At 42.4% G+C, this 16,778-nt stretch overlaps 1 protein-coding gene across 2 annotated transcripts; it reads left to right on the top strand.

The window, feature by feature from the left end:
* Positions 1–555: 555 nt before the first annotated feature.
* Positions 556–16,260, top strand: cep76 (centrosomal protein 76). Of its 2 annotated transcripts, XM_012872546.3 has the most exons (13): positions 556–782; positions 2,343–2,498; positions 2,668–2,752; positions 2,851–3,075; positions 3,166–3,351; positions 3,636–3,733; positions 5,312–5,440; positions 6,021–6,209; positions 12,245–12,411; positions 12,751–12,910; positions 13,154–13,327; positions 13,825–14,042; positions 15,904–16,260. In XM_012872546.3, the coding sequence occupies exons 1-13, from the start codon at positions 720–722 to the stop codon at positions 16,040–16,042; spliced, it is 1,989 nt and encodes a 662-aa protein (XP_012728000.2). In that variant the 5' UTR covers positions 556–719; the 3' UTR covers positions 16,043–16,260. The 2 variants fall into 2 exon arrangements, with proteins under 2 accessions (XP_012728000.2, XP_012728001.2); XM_012872547.3 differs by lacking the exons at positions 556–782; positions 2,343–2,498; positions 2,668–2,752 and having other exon boundaries at positions 2,857–2,898; positions 2,991–3,075.
* Positions 16,261–16,778: the final 518 nt, after the last annotated feature.

Here is a 16,778-nt window from a genome sequence, read left to right as displayed (position 1 = left end):
GTTGTTTTTTTACTCCAATAGAAAGTCAGAATTCTTAGAAGTTCCTAGAAACTTAAAAAAGTAGTGAATAAAAAAAACTTGTGAGTTACATTTATTGTCCGGGGTACGACCAAGGTAACTGTCAAAAACGGTCGTTTCTAAACACGGGATCGTTGTCCACACTGAACAAAAGTAATGTTTTGATAGTTGTTTTAGTTTTTCAAATCGTTTTTTGAGAAGAAGAAGAAAAAAAACCCAATTATTTGCTTTTAGTTGATAAAATGTAAATCTATTATTTCGAAATACATTTCAAATGTGTGTTGAACGAGAAATATTATTTTCAAAAGGGTCCTTACGCTGGGGGTGAAGACACTGGAGCGACCAAAGTGAAGCCTGAATACAATTAATTTAGTTAGTTTGTTGAAAATTAAAGTTGAATTTTCTATTAGAAATTATACGTGTACATTTTGCTGCTTTATAAAATTTTTTTAGTTTTCCATTACAATTTATGAGCTTTTCTTTGGTTGTTTTTTCCTTTTCTTTCAGGCATCAAAATAGACCTCCTACTTTTTCACCAAAGTTTAAAAGCAGCGGTTGGTAACGGAGGGGTAAAACGTTGCCACCCACCAGTAGAACAGTGTTTACAAACTCATTTACAGCTCGGACGGAGAAAGGACATGTGGTTGTAGCTGCTGTGTGTGCATCTCCTCTGCACCGACCGCTAAGGCCAAACCGCCATAATGTGTCTACCTCCAGAAAAAGCCTCCGAGTTAAAGCAGATAATACACAACCATCTGCTCAAGGTGAGCTAACTGTATAGCTCCTCTTTTGCCACACAGTATGCTTTTGAGCTCCAGTTTGATCTCGTAGTTGGTCGGTCTCAACAGGAAAGCTTATTTATTCCCCCAAACGACGAAAGTCTTGTGTTGATTGTATGCCTACTGATAAAAAAAATTCCCAAAATAAAGCCACCGGAAATCTGTTTACGTTTTAAAAGATGACGTGATGAACCACATTACTTCATCCGTCTGTCGTTACCTAACCGATCTACTGTTAAATCCAGCTATATGAGCCATTTATACAGGGCTGTGTGAAATGAAAGCTACACTTGTCTGTCCGTGTCTGTGCGGACCATCGCTGGTTCCTAGCAACCACCTGATCCTCTGTAGACACAGTGTTGGTGAGGATGGTGAGGGAGGAGGTGTGCTCCCAAGCTGACAGCATCCTCTGCCGAGCTGTTGGTTGGCTAAACAGACTGCAGGGGGTACTGCAAGGAGCCCGTCATCTCCTTCAGGGGCTTCAACGCCAATCACTCAAGGGATTTCCTGAACACTGACATAAAGGCAACAGGGTTGTGATCAAGCAATCCCTTTTATGGTGTGTCTCTCACGCACTGGGATGTGGTGGAATGCTTGAAGCAGTAGGGAAACTTATGCAGCCCCAGGGACTTTTTTTAAGGTCTGCATGAAGATCAAATCCAGTCAGCGCTGGCTTTCAGGCCGAAGGGGGGGAGGGAAGTACCATCGGGTTCTGGAGCTTTCCTGAACTTCTAACTCTGAGGGAGCCTTTTAACATCTTCCTCAGTGATCTCTAGTAAGGGGAGGGTGTTGGTGGTGGTGTGGGGGCTGCGCAGGTAGTCCTTTAAGTGTGGTAGTGAGGTATGGTTGCCTGGTTGTCATGGGTCATCACAGCGTGGGTGGACAGGCTCCTGCAGCTTTCTCGAATCTCTTCTTGTGGACGGCTCTCTATTGGGTCTCATGTCCAGTCATTTGTCCAGGTGAAGACCAAAATATTTAAGCTCCCCCCACCACCTCTGCCTCCTCTCCTCTCCCGTGATGGAAGTCTTCTCTTGATCTACAATCATATCCCCTGTGTTTGTTTTGCATTGGACCTGAAATTGTTGTTTGTAGCCCAAAGTTGGTCCAGCGGCGCTGCAGTCATATGCGCGTTTATGCAGATGACAAAGTTCTTGCACCGCACGTCTGAGGCATGGTAAAAGGTGCTGAGAGCACAGTCCCCTGGGCTGCTGACCACCTCAGACACAATACTTCACACTCGCAAACTGTGGTCTATGTGTCAAGTCTCTGATCAAGGGTGATTCACTGATAATTTAAAATGTCAATTATTAGCGGAAAAACTGAAGTTTTAAAGTTAGCAGAGTGATTTTGTATCATTTGTCCTTAGCCCCGGCCATACATGTCTAAACATATTACACCTAACCCGGCTTACTCCGTTTTTATTCGTGATGGATGGACAGTTTATTTCCTCCTGTATTCATGTGATTTGATGTAACTCCTTTCTCCCTCACCCGCCATGTGGAAAACATAATGGATCATGTCAGCCGTTTTCTTTCTGCCTGTCAGATGGACATCCATGGGAAGATCCGAGAGGTGCTGGCAGACTCTCTAAAGGACGACCGAGGCGCCGCGCACCGCCCTCTGTCTGAGGCAGACTTTGTACACGCCCTCCAGCGCAGGGGCATCATTGACGACGTGATGAAAGACCTCCACTTTACCCAGGTTTACCACCTTTTTGCAGACAGAGCCAGGCATCCATCCAGTCAAATGAAATTTGAAAAGTCAAACAGTCATTGCTCATTGGTGACTGAGATGTGTCTGTATTTGCTTTGACATTTTTGCTACCACGGTACACAAAAAGCATTGGATATCTGTCTCTTCTCTACGGTAGGAAAGTGCTACAAATATTGGGGCCGAATCTCCTCCCAAACCTGCGGCTCATTATGGTGACCAAGATGGTACCCATCTTAGGAAAAGTAAGAAACATTACTCATAATGGCCGATGTAAAACCGTGGACTAGGTCCTTGCCCTGTGTTTGAAATGACCGTGTCGTCTGTTTTGATCCTCTCCAAGCCAATCTTGATCCATCAAGGCGATACCTTTATCTTCAAGTGCTTGGAGGTAAGGCCTTTCTCGAGCACCTCCAGGAATCAGAGCCTTTACCTGGTCAGGTGTGTTCTACGTTTACACTCTACCTGCACTTCCGCAACCAGAGGTTTCGCTCCAAACCGGTCCCTTGTGCCTGTGAGCCCGACCTGAAGGAGGGCTTCCTCCTAGAGATCCACAGGGATGGCGTTGGTAAGAGGAAACCCCCCTCTGCTGGAGTCAGTCATGTGAGACCTGTTTCTGTATGGAGCCTTTTTTCTAAATCTGGTTCTGGTGTTGCAGGAGACGGCAGTAAGATGGTAGATGCAACAACCATGCTGTCTATGTGTGACCCAGTCCACCTTGTGCTGATCAAGACGGACACGTCCAGTGAAACCACTCTGGTCTCATCCTACTTTCTGGACTGGAGGACGGTCCTCAGCTCGCCCAGTTGCAAAACGTGCTTTGCCGTAGAGCTGCTGGGAGTCGGTGAGCAACACGGCCATTTTCAAACCTAATGCATATTTTTTTTATCCAAACACATATTTTGTTATAAGTAGTTTATTTTCTGGGTTGGTTTGTGCCATAATTCACGACACCACCAGTCAAATGTTTAGACAGATGGATGTCTCCATGTAGATTCAGTTCAATTTTATACATTGCGATTTGTGTCGTAACTATTAACTACATATATAAAACAGAGCCAATAGTGGAGTCTGTGTTTGTCTCTTAATCAGCATTCAGCTTTTAGTAATATGTTTGTGTGTCCCCAGGAAGTGAAAGTAAAATCCCAGCAGGTGTTTTGACCATCAGTCTGGAGCTCTTCCCTCCTATGCCAGAGACTTTGAACACGGGTATAGTCAGCACACAGGTAAGAGCAGCGCTATGTAGAAAACAGGGGCTGTATGGATAGGGCTGACGATATTAGAACGTCTTGTGACTTTGAGAAGTTTAGTAAATATTGGAATGATGATATCAGCTGTGGTGTATGTCTATTTTCTTCTTTCCTCTCGTTTTAATCTTTGCTTCCATCACTCTGTGGCCTTTTTTAGTCAATGTCATCTGCATGACATCTGTAAATATACATCAGCATGAAAAATGCAAGAGCAAAACACTTGGATTATATCAAACAATTGATCTACAAACAGTCCTTTGCAATATGAATGTTGCACACACTGATATTGTGATGACGATGTATTCATGATGTATTATGCAGCCTTATTATAAACTTAAAAGTTAGTTAGAATATGATCTATTGCATTTGCTTTTTTAGCAATATACTAAGGCTGGGGCTGCATGTCACTGCAGTCAAAGACTGACACACACAAAAACTATAAACACCTGGCAATAAAACCAACCGTGAAATAATTTCCAGATTATTGAATGCGTTTATTCAGGACTTCACTTACAGGAAGTAGCACAGTTGTGTTGCTAAACAGCACAAAGTAACTAAAGGGAGAAATTGGTGACAGTTCCAACAATACGGTCGTGGGGGTTGCAGACGTCATCACGTGGTGTTTTAAACAATAAATCAAAATTCTTATGATGAAAAAAGAATTTCCTGATAGGGATAACCAGTAAGATAACTGTCCCATCCATTGGCTGAGAATAAGTAGACCTTTTCTACAAAGGTGCATGTGGGCTGTTTTAGGAAAAAAGTGCCAAAGTAAGCTGAACCTTTAAAGGGGCCTAGTCACGTATTCTGATTATAAATAAAACATTTTCATCTGTTGGTCTTGACAGTGTTTACTTAGTTCTTTCTGAGCCTGAAAAAAACTTTGCAGCGGGCGTGATCAGCAGACATAAACATTGTTGCGCCGTTAGCTGGCAGTACTGTGGAACAATCCGAACAAGATGGCAGAGCGTCCTGCCACGCCTCGCAGTAAAGTGGTCGTAGACCAAGCCGGTCCACAGGGTTAGGGTTGCTTAAGCTCTTTCTTTTTGCATCTCTGCTAGCCGTCGCTGACTCACTCAGCTCCATTGCTTCTCCTTGTTTACTCGTTTCGCACATCCACAATATCATGCTTCATGCTGTTGCTATGGTAATTATACACAAAAGTGCTTCATTTACTAACAAATAAATCAAAAACAAAGCCTGAAACACAGAAGTAGAATATAATTAGTCACCAGGGCGCGGTGATTTAATCTGAGAACCTTAGGATGCGACCAGAGGGAGCTACTGGCGCAGACATTGGTAAAGTCACCGTACGTAACTCGGCCCCTTTAAAGCGTTTTGTCGGACTCCAGCGAGCTTCTGTCTCACTAACTCAGGGTTTTTCTCTCCTCTATTTCTGGTGGAGCTTAACCCCAGGGAGCATATGGTGAATTGTTACCACAGAATTCCATTACTGTTAGTCAATCCTCCCAGGAAAGGCCATCAGTGGTGTGCTGTGAATGAACCGAACGCACTGAATGGAGGTGGTGATGTCATGGTGTGCTCTCCACTCAGCAATCACTGGAGAGGCAGAGGACGGCGGAGAAGGAGAGGCTCTTCTTGGTGTACGCCAAGCAGTGGTGGAGAGAGTTCCTCGAGATCCGACCGTCTCACCAGTCCAAACTGGTCAAGATCTTTGCCCAGGTTTGTCTGTGTATTTAGAAACAAAGGACAGATTTTTTCCTGTACACAAGCGTTCTTGTGTTTTGTGTGCAGCATGTTTCTTTAGTCACTTTTCTCCAGGTGTCAGTAATTTGAACAGGCGAGTACGTGGAGAAGAAATTGTTTCCTTTCCATATCACTGCCCTAAACCTTTCCTTTAGCTCTCCACATGGGCGACGCCAGGGGGTAGTTTGGAGTTGCTATAGCAACCCCAAGATTTTTGTTATGGAAACCGAAAATATACCGTAGTAATTTAGTAATGGGTTAATTTTAATTTCAAATATAAGGATTGCACCACACAGTCATTAATTAACTTAATTAATGCAATCCGTATATTTTTTGACCTTAGTCAAATGTGGCGATATCATGTAAGGGAGGTTAACGTAAATCAGTAAAGCGCTAAACTTGTAGGATAACGGTGAGTTTAAAAAGGGAGAAGTTTCTCGTTGGGCCAGTAACTCCCGTCTGTCATGTAGTAACTGCTAAGCTAGCGCAATGAAAAGATTGTGGTGTCGCCGATGGCTCTGCATCCCCTTTAACCGTGGCCCTGCTCTGTGTTCAGGATGAGAATGGCGTGAACAGGCCAGTGTGTTCCTACGTGCGTGTCCTGCGGGCCGGCCGCCTGCTGGAGAGCCCTCGACAGGCGGCCCGCTTCGTCAGCCTGCTGGCCCATGAAAAAGCTCCGGTGGTGGGAGGAGGGGCCAAGCAGGAACAGTGGTGCACATTAATGGCTTTTCTGTGTAGGGGGAAGGTAAGTTTATGGCAATGCACTCACTGTAATGATGATTAGAGTAAGACAGTGGCAGATTTTTACAACTTCTACCAAAATACCAGCTAAATGTTGTTTCCTTTGTTTTATTTCTCATTTAAGTTGTCTTAAACTTAAATAAGTCTAGAAAAACGTGCTCACGTCCACTAATTAAAGCTTGCGCTGCTGATACTTGCATAGACAGGACCGTGGTGCTACAGCATCTGCCCTTTTTTCCTTGGATGAGACAGGTTCTCTTTCTGTTGGAGCATAAAAAGGTATTTAGGAATAAAAAAGATTTAAAAAAGATTCATTATTTCCCCCCAAAAGTATTTTGATATCTGATGGGAATTTATTTAAGTTCCTGTGAGAACACCTGCCTGACCAGGACACTTTGCCCCTCCTTGCTCCTCTTCTTATCCCTCATGCAGGGCTGAGCAGCAGGCCAAACTCCTCCTCTCCTCAGCGTCAGACAGACGGATACTGACATAACTTGACTGTGCTACCTTCTGCATAAAAAAATACTAATTAACTAATTTTATGCTTAGATTTTGCAATTTACAGAGGAGATCTTTACAAATCTTAAGATTTTATGATACAGTTTTTAAATAAATGCCATAATTGAGTTTGTAATTTTAAATTATTAATGTAATGCTACCTGAACAATCCTGCTACCTTCACCTCAGCAGAGCGCCTCACCCCCTTACTAAATAGTTATGCTTTATTGGAGGCTTTATTTAATTTGATTTATTCAGAGCAGAGTTTTGATAAGTTACAAGTTGCAAAATGTTTTCATAATAATTTAATATATTTTTTGTTTTTTAAAAAGTACCAACAATATGGCCGGTTCTGTCAGTTTTTGCCTGTTATTCATTTTCATGAGTTAATTGATTAGACATGTATTGTGTTTACTAATTAAAGATAAAAGTAAAAATCTGTTGTGTTTAAAAAAAAAAAATAAAAAAAAAATCTATTCAAGGGATAGTGCCCTTTTTTTGCATGAGCACCTGCCCCTAAAAATGTCTGTGTACGTGCCTGATGCCAAGTGCGGTTATCAGTTATGGTCAGAGATGGCGGGGGGCAGAAAGAAGCTCAGAAAAATGACAGATGGTGTCAAAAGTGTGAGATTACTTTGAACTTAACAGAAGCGCTGCTCAGTGCATGTACCGCTAAAACAGTCCATAGTAGCACGTCCTCGATGCTGCAACACCTGAACAGGAAACGTCCGCTGCAGCAGCGGAACCTCCGCCCCCACATCTGATTTTGCGACTAAGTCGAGCGTTTATTTATAAGCTGTGCTTCGAAAGCAGACCAGAGAGACGCATTTTCCCAACAGATCACTTTTAGAAACAACAGATGTCTGCAGAACGAGAGCACTTGCATGCACGACAAAACTGAAAGTGAGGTTTGATTTAGAAAAGGCAGCTCAGTCCCTCTAACCTGAAAGTAGTCAATACCTTATGAATTCAGACAAAGTGAGTTAAAAAATGTGATCTCTGTGGGAGCTGCAGGCCTGTAAAAGCTCTAACCAATCCCGGCTGTTTGGCCCGTTGGTCAGGGATTTGTCAGAGTTTTGTTCCTGCTCTCACCCCCCTCTGTCCCTCAAGTTCTGGGGGATCACCATATTCATCGGTTGTCCCACATGTCAATCATTCTGACGCGCTCACGTAACACCAGTATGCGTGCTCGTTCCCTGTTAGTTTCTGCTTGCTGTCTGAAATCTTCAACACACCAGCAAATCTACAACCAAATGGCTGAAAATAAAAATAAAAATTAAATGTCTGCAATGGCCTAGTCAAAGTCTAGAGTTATAGAGAAATCAGCGATGTTGTATTGCTGCTAAAACAGGTTCTACAAACTGTTGGATCAGAGACTTTACGCACAACTCTCCCATTTTGGCATTCTTTTTGATTAATAGGCAATACAATTGGGGAATCTGTGTGCTCTATGAGATTAGATTTAAATCTGATGTTCTAATATTAAATGGGAATTCTTGGTCCAGGTTAAACAATGGCAAATGATTTGGACTGTCATTGCCACTGGTCTATCTTAAAGTCTCATTCTTTTTCCCACCGCTATGAACTTGAGCTGTACGATACGTCTAAAGTCAGTACCCATGGTTCCAAAAGTTCCTGTTGCAAATGAAAACTTGAATGCAATGTTTACCAGGCCTGAATATTTCAAGTGCGTAGCATTGAAACTCTGCCTGCAACTAATATTTTTGGCCACTTGATAAGCATTCACTGCCTTTTATGGCCACAGAGGATTTACGTGTTTTAGTCATCGAGACACTAACCCTCAGGGACAATGGTGGGGACATTGTCTTGATCGCAAAGAAAGAAATAAGAGAAAGATTTGGGTTCCTATTGATATTGTTATCAATGGCATTGAAAATGCAAATCCTACTAAAATCTTGCTGTCCTATTGTACCACATAATTTTAGCACCTTTTAACAAAAACCCTCTCACCACTGGAAAAAGAAAAAAAGTGTAAAACCTTCCCTCACTTAAGAAAAACTGGAGCTGGTTTTCAGATCAGACAGCATAACATTTTGTAAGTAGAAAGATTAACTATGGGGCAAAGACATTCTCCATCCTTTATTTGGGAGAGCATTCTTCATTCATTTTGACATCTTCATAGTGAGTAAATTTGGCTCCCCAAATAGGTAATTGGAATGTAAAAAGAAAATACTGCTGAAGATCTGCTGGAAACATCCTAGCAAACATACAGTTGAAACCAAAAATGTACTTTCATTGGAAAAAAAGACAGCAACTCTAAAGGAAAGGCCAAGGCAAGGCAAATTTATTTGTATAGCACATTTCAGTACAAAGACAACACAAAGGACATCCATTTTTTTCCCCTCAGGATTTGATGTTAAATCAGACTAAATGTTTCTTGTTTTAGGTTGTTCTCTGCTTGCTAACACTCAGTGATTGGAGAGAATTTCTCCAAAATCTGAAGTTTCCATCCTCTGTTTGACGTCCCACTGCAACGAAGGTCGCCTCGCCATCACCCTAGTTTTTTGATTCCCTCTACAGATTTTCTATTACATTCAAGTCAGGACTCTGGGTGGAAACATTCCCGTTACTTCCAGTCTGAATAAAAAACTAATGAAAATATTACTTTATTCTTAAATCTGCCCAGGGTAAGAACACTTTGGCATTTGACTGCATTTTAAAGCACACCCAAAACACTGCTAACGTTTCTGACATCATAGGAAAAATCTTAAGAAATTTCACCAAAGACCATAAAGAGAACTGAGGATCTCCAGAATTGTGGTTCATCCTTGGGTACGGCATCCAGATGTCTGAAAGGTGCCATGCTCAGCCGTTCAAACACTGATGTGCATGGAGATGTGCAGCCATCACACAGTTTAGTAAGGACACGGGTACGTTGTCCAGAGATGGATGTGTTTTGGTGTGAAATGTGTGTATCCATCCCAGAATGCACGAGAAAACAAGTCATATGTGGACATGGGTTGAAAGGCCACTCAGCAAAGAAGAAGCATTCAATTCAAAAGCAGCATTAAAAGCCAGATTGCAGTATTCAAATGCCTTCTAGGACAAGAACCTTCATTTTTTGGACATGTCTTTAGTTCAGCTAAAACAAGAATTGAAGTGTTTGATGACAATTGTTAGATTGGGAGGACCTGGAACAAAGTTTTGGGTGTTTTTTCAGGATTTCTTTCAGCCTGGTGACTATTTCTTGGCCGGTTTTGGATGAGTCTCCTGATTTCGCAATGAATACTATGAAACATTAGATGGGACTCAGAGTAGGAGTGCCAGTTTATTTTCTCATGTGAGGTCCACACTCATCTGCATTGCATCAAGCACTCCAAAAAGAAGATGCAAAGTAGAAAATGTAGGCAACACCTAAAAAGATCAAAATGAAGAACTTTGGTGGATTTCCTCTGTAACATCATTGATATACATTTTATTAAGTATTTAAAGCATGACTTTAAACAGCTTGATGTCACAAATCCTTTTATCCAAGTAAGTTTACAATTAAAACAACTCTAAATTCCAGATAAAATACACACACAGTATTGTGAGAAAATGCAGTTTATATTCTTTTTAGTTGGAAAACTGCTGACAGACTTTATCGCCATATAGCTTTGGTGGATTACTTCTGGAGCGAGCACCTAGATTTAACTGTTGCTTTATAAGATGCTCTGCCCTAAAAGCTAAAATGATGTTCCACAGGTCAGGAAGCGTAACATAAACTCTGCTCAGCTGCCTTCACACGTGGCCCGTTTCTGAGTAGGGCGGGCCGTTTCTCCGGAAGAAAGATGTGCGCAGGCTGCTGCGTTTGATAGTGGGGAATTTCCCAGACCACCACAGGATAAATGCTCAGTGCCTCTCCTCAGCAAGAGGCTGGCGAGATAGACACAGCGCAATTCTCACAAAGTGGCCCCTGTCAGCTGTGATTTATGAGTTTCATTCCAGGGAAAATTAATTTAGCCTCATCAGACCCCGGCCTGTTCTGATGCTACCGTCCATATTAGCACTTCTGGGGAACATCTATCATTCTGACTCTCCCGTAGCCCGAGCCGGCACGCAGAAGCAGCAGCCCCCCTACTCAACCTAGACCTTTTTACTGGAAAAGTTGCACAAGTGAAATTAGAGTTGCTTACTGTTAGAGCCAAGCGGATGACTCCAGAGCTTATTTCCTCTCCAGCAGACCGGTCTTTGGTGCGTTGATCACTTCTGAGAAAGACTAACAGTGCAGCGAGAACAGGATATTGTTTTCTCCAACCAGACAGTGGTGGTAATATGATGAATTAGGCAATTCTGTTAAAACAACATCCTTTCCGTTAAAATCGACTATAATAAGCAGTCACATTGAAGTGTTTCTTTTTTCTTAGTACAGTACAGAGGTCACAGTTAATCTGTTGTTTCCTCACTTCCTCACTTTCTGTTATGCTTTAGTTATCAGAGTGTTAGGGTGATCTACTATATTTAGCTAATTGGATATGACTTAAATTATTCAACGAAAAACAACATTTCAGAAAATCCGTCCTAGTTTTCAGGAGCCACGTATTAAAAACGGCATCAAGCTGTAATATTTAATGAACTCTCAGATGTCCCGTTCTTCAGGAAAAGCAGAAGTTGTCTTCGTCCAGATGCTCTTCATGATGCTAGCTTAATCTGGTTTCAACATTAATATAATGTAGGCGGCAAAATGCATCAATAAATTGATTTGGGATAATATGAATAATCTTAGTAGGAGGAACATAAATCTCTCAGGAAACCTCGATTTAATCAAGGAGAGTTACTTGAAGACCTCCATGCAGTTGCCAGAGCTTTTAATACATGTTTCTCTGAGTTCTTCCATGAGCTGGGGAAGGACACAAAATATTTCTTCATCAGTCTCAAACTGGATTAACAAATATGTTGCAAATTCAAGAAATTATCATCTCCCTAAATAACTTCGGTGCTTTTTTTTATCTCGATACCAAGTTCAAGTTATTTAGAGATATTTTGTCTTAAACAGTCGCCCTCCCTGTTTTGGAATCTGATAGCAGACCAGTTTAGACCAGCAGGTTGAGAAGCCATGGAGTTACTTGTAAAGACAAAAGGCCACATTCACCCTTCTACAGTAAATCCTGCATCAGAGAACCAAAAATAGTTCTGATCAGGCAAGTGTCATCTGTTTTGTTCTTACAGCAGACATAGAACAAGTCATGTGACCTAGAGCGCCACTCTAGGTCACATGACCCATGGATCCAACCCTCTCAAGTTACATAAGTGAGTTTTTGAGAAGGGTAGCCCACGCCGAGCATCGATACGTGCCCAGCGCCGTATATTGACCTGAAAAATCATTTGATATATCTTAAATTAAGCAAATGTTTGGGTCAAAGCTTTCAGGTGCTGCTTTAAACAAGGCCTCTCCCCGGACTTTTTAAATCCAAACTTTAGATGTTTTTATTCAGGAAGGCATATTTTATACTTTTACCAATTTACAAGCAGTAATAAGGTGCTATCCCTTCAGTATTTCCGAATCCTCATAGATCCTAACACAGCTCTGTCCGTCCTCAGGGAGACTGTGAGGACCACGCTACTCTGCTCTGCAGCCTCCTGCTGGGCTTCGGCCTGGATGCATATGTGTGTGTGGGTACCAAGGCCAAGACTGGTCCACACGCCTGGGTCCTGACACGCGGTACTGATGGGAGCATCACCTTCTGGGAGAGTCTGACCGCACACAGGTTCAGTTTCATTTCATCTCTTTACAAACACAGACGCATGCCGGGTCACTGAACAGCAGCACACCTTTTGGACCTGACTCAAACAGCTTCAGGAATGTTTTCAAAGTCAGCCCATCTGAAGATGAAGATGAATCGGGAAAAGTGATTTATGAACTAAATATTTTTTTTTTTAAATTGCTATTTTGAGTCTTCTTATAACTCCTAACTTCAAAAAGTCTTCGCTGTGTAGTTTGGCTCCAATTAGTGAAGGAACATTTGTGACAAATGGTCATTTTTATTGTGTATGTGAATAAAAATGTTTTTTTGAAGGACTGATTTGACCTCTGTACATGTGATCAGATATCTGCACCGGCCCATTGATCCAGATGCTCCCCCCCTGGCTCCTCAACCAAAACCCTCGTCCCCTTACCGCACTGTGGGCTGCGTCTTTAACCACCAGACCTTCCTGGCCAACTGCCAGCCCTCTGACGCTGTGGACCTTTGTGTCTTTGACTTCCAGGTAGGATCATTTTGAGAACCTCACAGTGTCTTAAGGGAAACTCTGGGCTGCTTAGACCTCTTGTGCAGGATAATGTTACCCAGGGTATTTGCTGGAATCGGAGCCCGTGTACATGCACCAGCATGTGTAACAGTTCATTCAGCAGCAACGTCTGCCGCGTTACTATAAGAAAAGACATCAAAGACCTGTGGATGCAGCATGTTGGGTCTGTGTGAGCGTATTTTCCACCTGTTTTCCCGTCAGAATCCGTCACGCTGGAAGGCGATGAGTGAAGAAGCTGTGAAGTCTGTCTGTGCCCCAGGCTCCACCACCTCTCTGCCTCCCCTGCCTCCTCTCTGCGCTCCGTCTCTGGATCCTGCTGAGGCCAGCAACCATTTGGAGCTGGAGATGCGCTTCCTGGTCTCAGAACACAGGAAGGTAAAACCTGATGGTTGCTCCAGGGTCAGAGGTTTTACCACGTCTTTGTGGTCTTGAAAATGGAAGTAGCAGGGGTGTCGTGTGGTTTAGTGGTGGAGCCTGCTGAGACTGCAGTCCTCAAGGCAGCTGCTCGGGGTTGGATTCCCGGCACGGCGCCGTTTACTACACGTCTTGGCCTTCTCTCTCTACCCTACTTCCTGCCCAGCTGATACTGAATAAGACTCACTGGTGCCAAAAGAATCTTAAACAAAAATGAAAGTTGCAGAAAACAGTTTTATTAGTGAAACTACGCACATCCATCTGACTACTTTTCTGTTTTTCTATGGAAATACTGAAAGAAAATCCAAGCAGCCAGTTGGAAAAGGGAATGCATCTTGTGTTTAAAGGATTTTACTTAAATGTCAACAACATAACAAAATAGGGTAAAATAGTCATACCTAGTATGTATAGGTAGAATTGAACGCTGAGTTTCTGATTGGCCGGTTCATCTTCTCCAGGACCTTGACCTGGCTACAGTGTGGGACGACCACCTCTCCTACCTGCTGTCCTCGGCCCTGTCGGCCTATGAAATGGAGCGTTGTACCGGCGTCTCCTGTGGAAACGAAGAGTTCCAGGACGCAGTGAGGAGGGCCGTGCCGGACGGACACACCTTCAAAGGGTTCCCCATTCACTTCCTGCATCGCAACGCTCGCCGAGCCTTCGCCACCTGCCTCAGGTCAGATATCGCTCCAGAAAACCTGGTCGTCAGAACATTTCATCCACTATTATTATCGATGTAGATTCTGTTGCATAAGTTTTACATTGAAAAATAAAATGGCACTCGACAGTACACCATGAGGAGACATTCCCTCATTTAATCTGTCTTGGTTTTACTTCAATTTAAAAATTTCACTCCAAAACCTGAAACTCTGAAACTCTTGGTTCTCAGCAAGCTCTAAAGTGGAACATGAAATTATAATTTTTTACCCAGTGTTTTCTTCGCTAGCAATAAACTTGGCAATCAATATTATTTAAAAATGTGTTGTAATGTTTAGGGCAGTTAATCCATCAGTCCAAAAACTTTAACGTACCCATTTTCAGACAGGGTTCTTTCACCCAGCAGTTACGTTCAGTAATGCAAACGATCTGCTACACACTGCATAATAATTGCAAAATCATTTGTCATAGTAATGACAAATCATTATCACTATACATTAGTGTATTATTTTGTTCCATGGTATAAATAAACAATAGTCTACTACTTCAAATAAAAATTCTGACAAAAGTAAACTAAAAACCAATCAACTTGGGCGGAGAGCGGAAACGGGACAGTGTTGAAAGGAATCAATGTTTTATAGGTCAGTTGGTGCCTGAACAACAAGATCGACTTAACCAGCTGAAATAAATCCTCTGCACCAAGCTGGCAGGTTAACATGGACCTAAGTCCTAATTTAAAAATGAAATAACTTCTGTAATTTTTGTCAGAACTTTGCCAGAGTGGACTGATTATACAACAAACAACCCGATGAGTTTAAGAACAATAACCAGGTGAACAGATTGGACGTTGTTTCGGGTTTTCTCAAATCCATACAGCCAAAGCTATAGAGTTTTTTTGTTTGTTTAAAAAAGTACTTTTATCCTAATCTTTTAATAAGAAGTGCTGATGGTCCTAGCAAAACCAAAATGGACAAAACCAAGACCAAGTCACTTCTGATTAGTAGTCATGATGGGCTCCATCTGGTAGTTTTCCTTTGTCAGCGTAAAGAAGGAGTTGGCCGACTGCTGTCAATAGATGGAGCAGCGCTCAGAATGAAGGGGGTGTCCAAGGAACTCTGGAGATCTAATAAGGGGAGTTATAGGGAAAGTGTTTTTTGAGCTGGTTCTGAATAACATGCTCTACCACACTGTCTCAGGTCAACATATGGTACTGGAGTCCAGCGGCCCCCCTGGCATGAAAGGACCTTTGTTAGGATGTTCAGGAACATCCCAGAAACCCTTAAAGCACACGCCGGCCTGCCATGAACTGTACACTTCTGTAACAGCACTGAGACGGTCCACCGTCAGGTGATCTTTAAATGGCCATGGACTGGGTCTGTGCCAGATCCAAAACAAGCTGGTGCTCCTGAGTGGACACCTATCCTCCTGATGGGCAGCTATTTTGCTGCCAGTGGTACTGGTACATTGCTCAAAGTGGATGAAATAAGGAAAATTAATTACCTCCATATTCTTAAGGCTGACATTAGGCTTCTGAATGGCCAAGTCTGTGCCAGTGAATAAACAGGGTTGAAGTCACTCTACCAGTTCTGCTAGGAATATTCAGCCAGGATATTTTATGGCTAAGAAATACATCAAGTCCAGGTGTAACCTCTAAAGAAAGTTGAACCAAACATTAGCAGGTGTGTTTCTGTACGTATCTGACTGTGGATAAGTTCAAAGCTGTGATGATTTCCAACCTGTGCACACAGGTTCTGTTTTCAGAAATGATTAAAGTTTTATTAGGATTTGCTGTGAGTGCATGGGTTTATGTGAACCTCTGTAATCTGACTGTATTTTGTTTGATGAGCCTCTCTTTTAAAGCTCGGTTCCATTTCTTACAGGTCCCCGTTCTGTGAGGAGATAGTATGTTGTCGTGGCGACCACGTGAGGCTTGCCGTTCGGGCCCGGGTGTTTGTGTATCCTGAGAATGCGTGTGCAGTGTGGATGATGTTTGCCTGTAAATACCGCTCTGTGCTCTGACCAACGGGCAGACGCTAGCCCCACGATGCACACGGACCACTGGGCTGTTGTTTTAAACACCACAATGACTTGATGGCCAGCAGGACTCATGGGGCCACAAGAACACTGAAGTGATATCGGATAAACTAAAGGAAATATTATTTTTTACATTCACTATAATCTTTGTGTGTAAAGACTGTTTCTATATGTTTTTTCTCTTTTGCAAATAAACTGAATTTATACAACTCATTGTGTACCTTTTATAAATATTAGCATAGAACATTTCAGTTTTTCCTATGTCTAGTAATAGAGATAATAATAGTATAAAACTAGATTTTTTATAAAGGTTAAGTTCCAGAGTTTTTGCAGATGTCTGCCCCTCTGGAGACGGGCTGAAATGACACCAGCGTTGTGCATGTTAGAAGAAGAAAAGCATCTGCTGCTGTGACTGCACAGGCCTTTGTTTAGAGGCGTCATGTCTTCTGGGGTAAGAAAGTTAGAAATATTCAATATAGCCCGTGTTCTCTCGCTAATGTATCGACAGCTCTGCACATCCAGGGTGTTCTTTAGTGAATGACTTACGCAAGGTTTTACGCCTGAAGCCCTTTACAACCAACAAGTTGATGTGGAGCAGGTTCAACTTGAAAAATTTGGATATTGTGAAAAAATGTTTTGTATTCTTTTTTTAGTCATTTTAGAAAGTAAATCTTACCTATCATATGGACTCATTACACATGGAGGGAAATATTTTAAGCCT

The sequence above is a fragment of the Fundulus heteroclitus genome, chromosome 3 (assembly GCF_011125445.2).
Source record: "Fundulus heteroclitus isolate FHET01 chromosome 3, MU-UCD_Fhet_4.1, whole genome shotgun sequence".
Taxonomy (NCBI): domain Eukaryota; kingdom Metazoa; phylum Chordata; class Actinopteri; order Cyprinodontiformes; family Fundulidae; genus Fundulus; species Fundulus heteroclitus.
The sequence above is the reverse complement of the archived record's forward strand: the minus strand, read 5'-3'. Positions and strand labels throughout refer to the sequence as shown.

Coding starts and splice junctions, on each gene's coding strand:
- cep76 (XM_012872546.3), top strand. CDS start 720: ATGTGTCTACCTCCAGAAAAAGCCTCCGAGTTAAAGCAGATAATACAC. Junction 12,412..12,750: donor GAGAGTCTGACCGCACACAG/GTTCAGTTTCAT, acceptor ACATGTGATCAG/ATATCTGCACCGGCCCATTG. Junction 13,328..13,824: donor TGGTCTCAGAACACAGGAAG/GTAAAACCTGAT, acceptor CATCTTCTCCAG/GACCTTGACCTGGCTACAGT.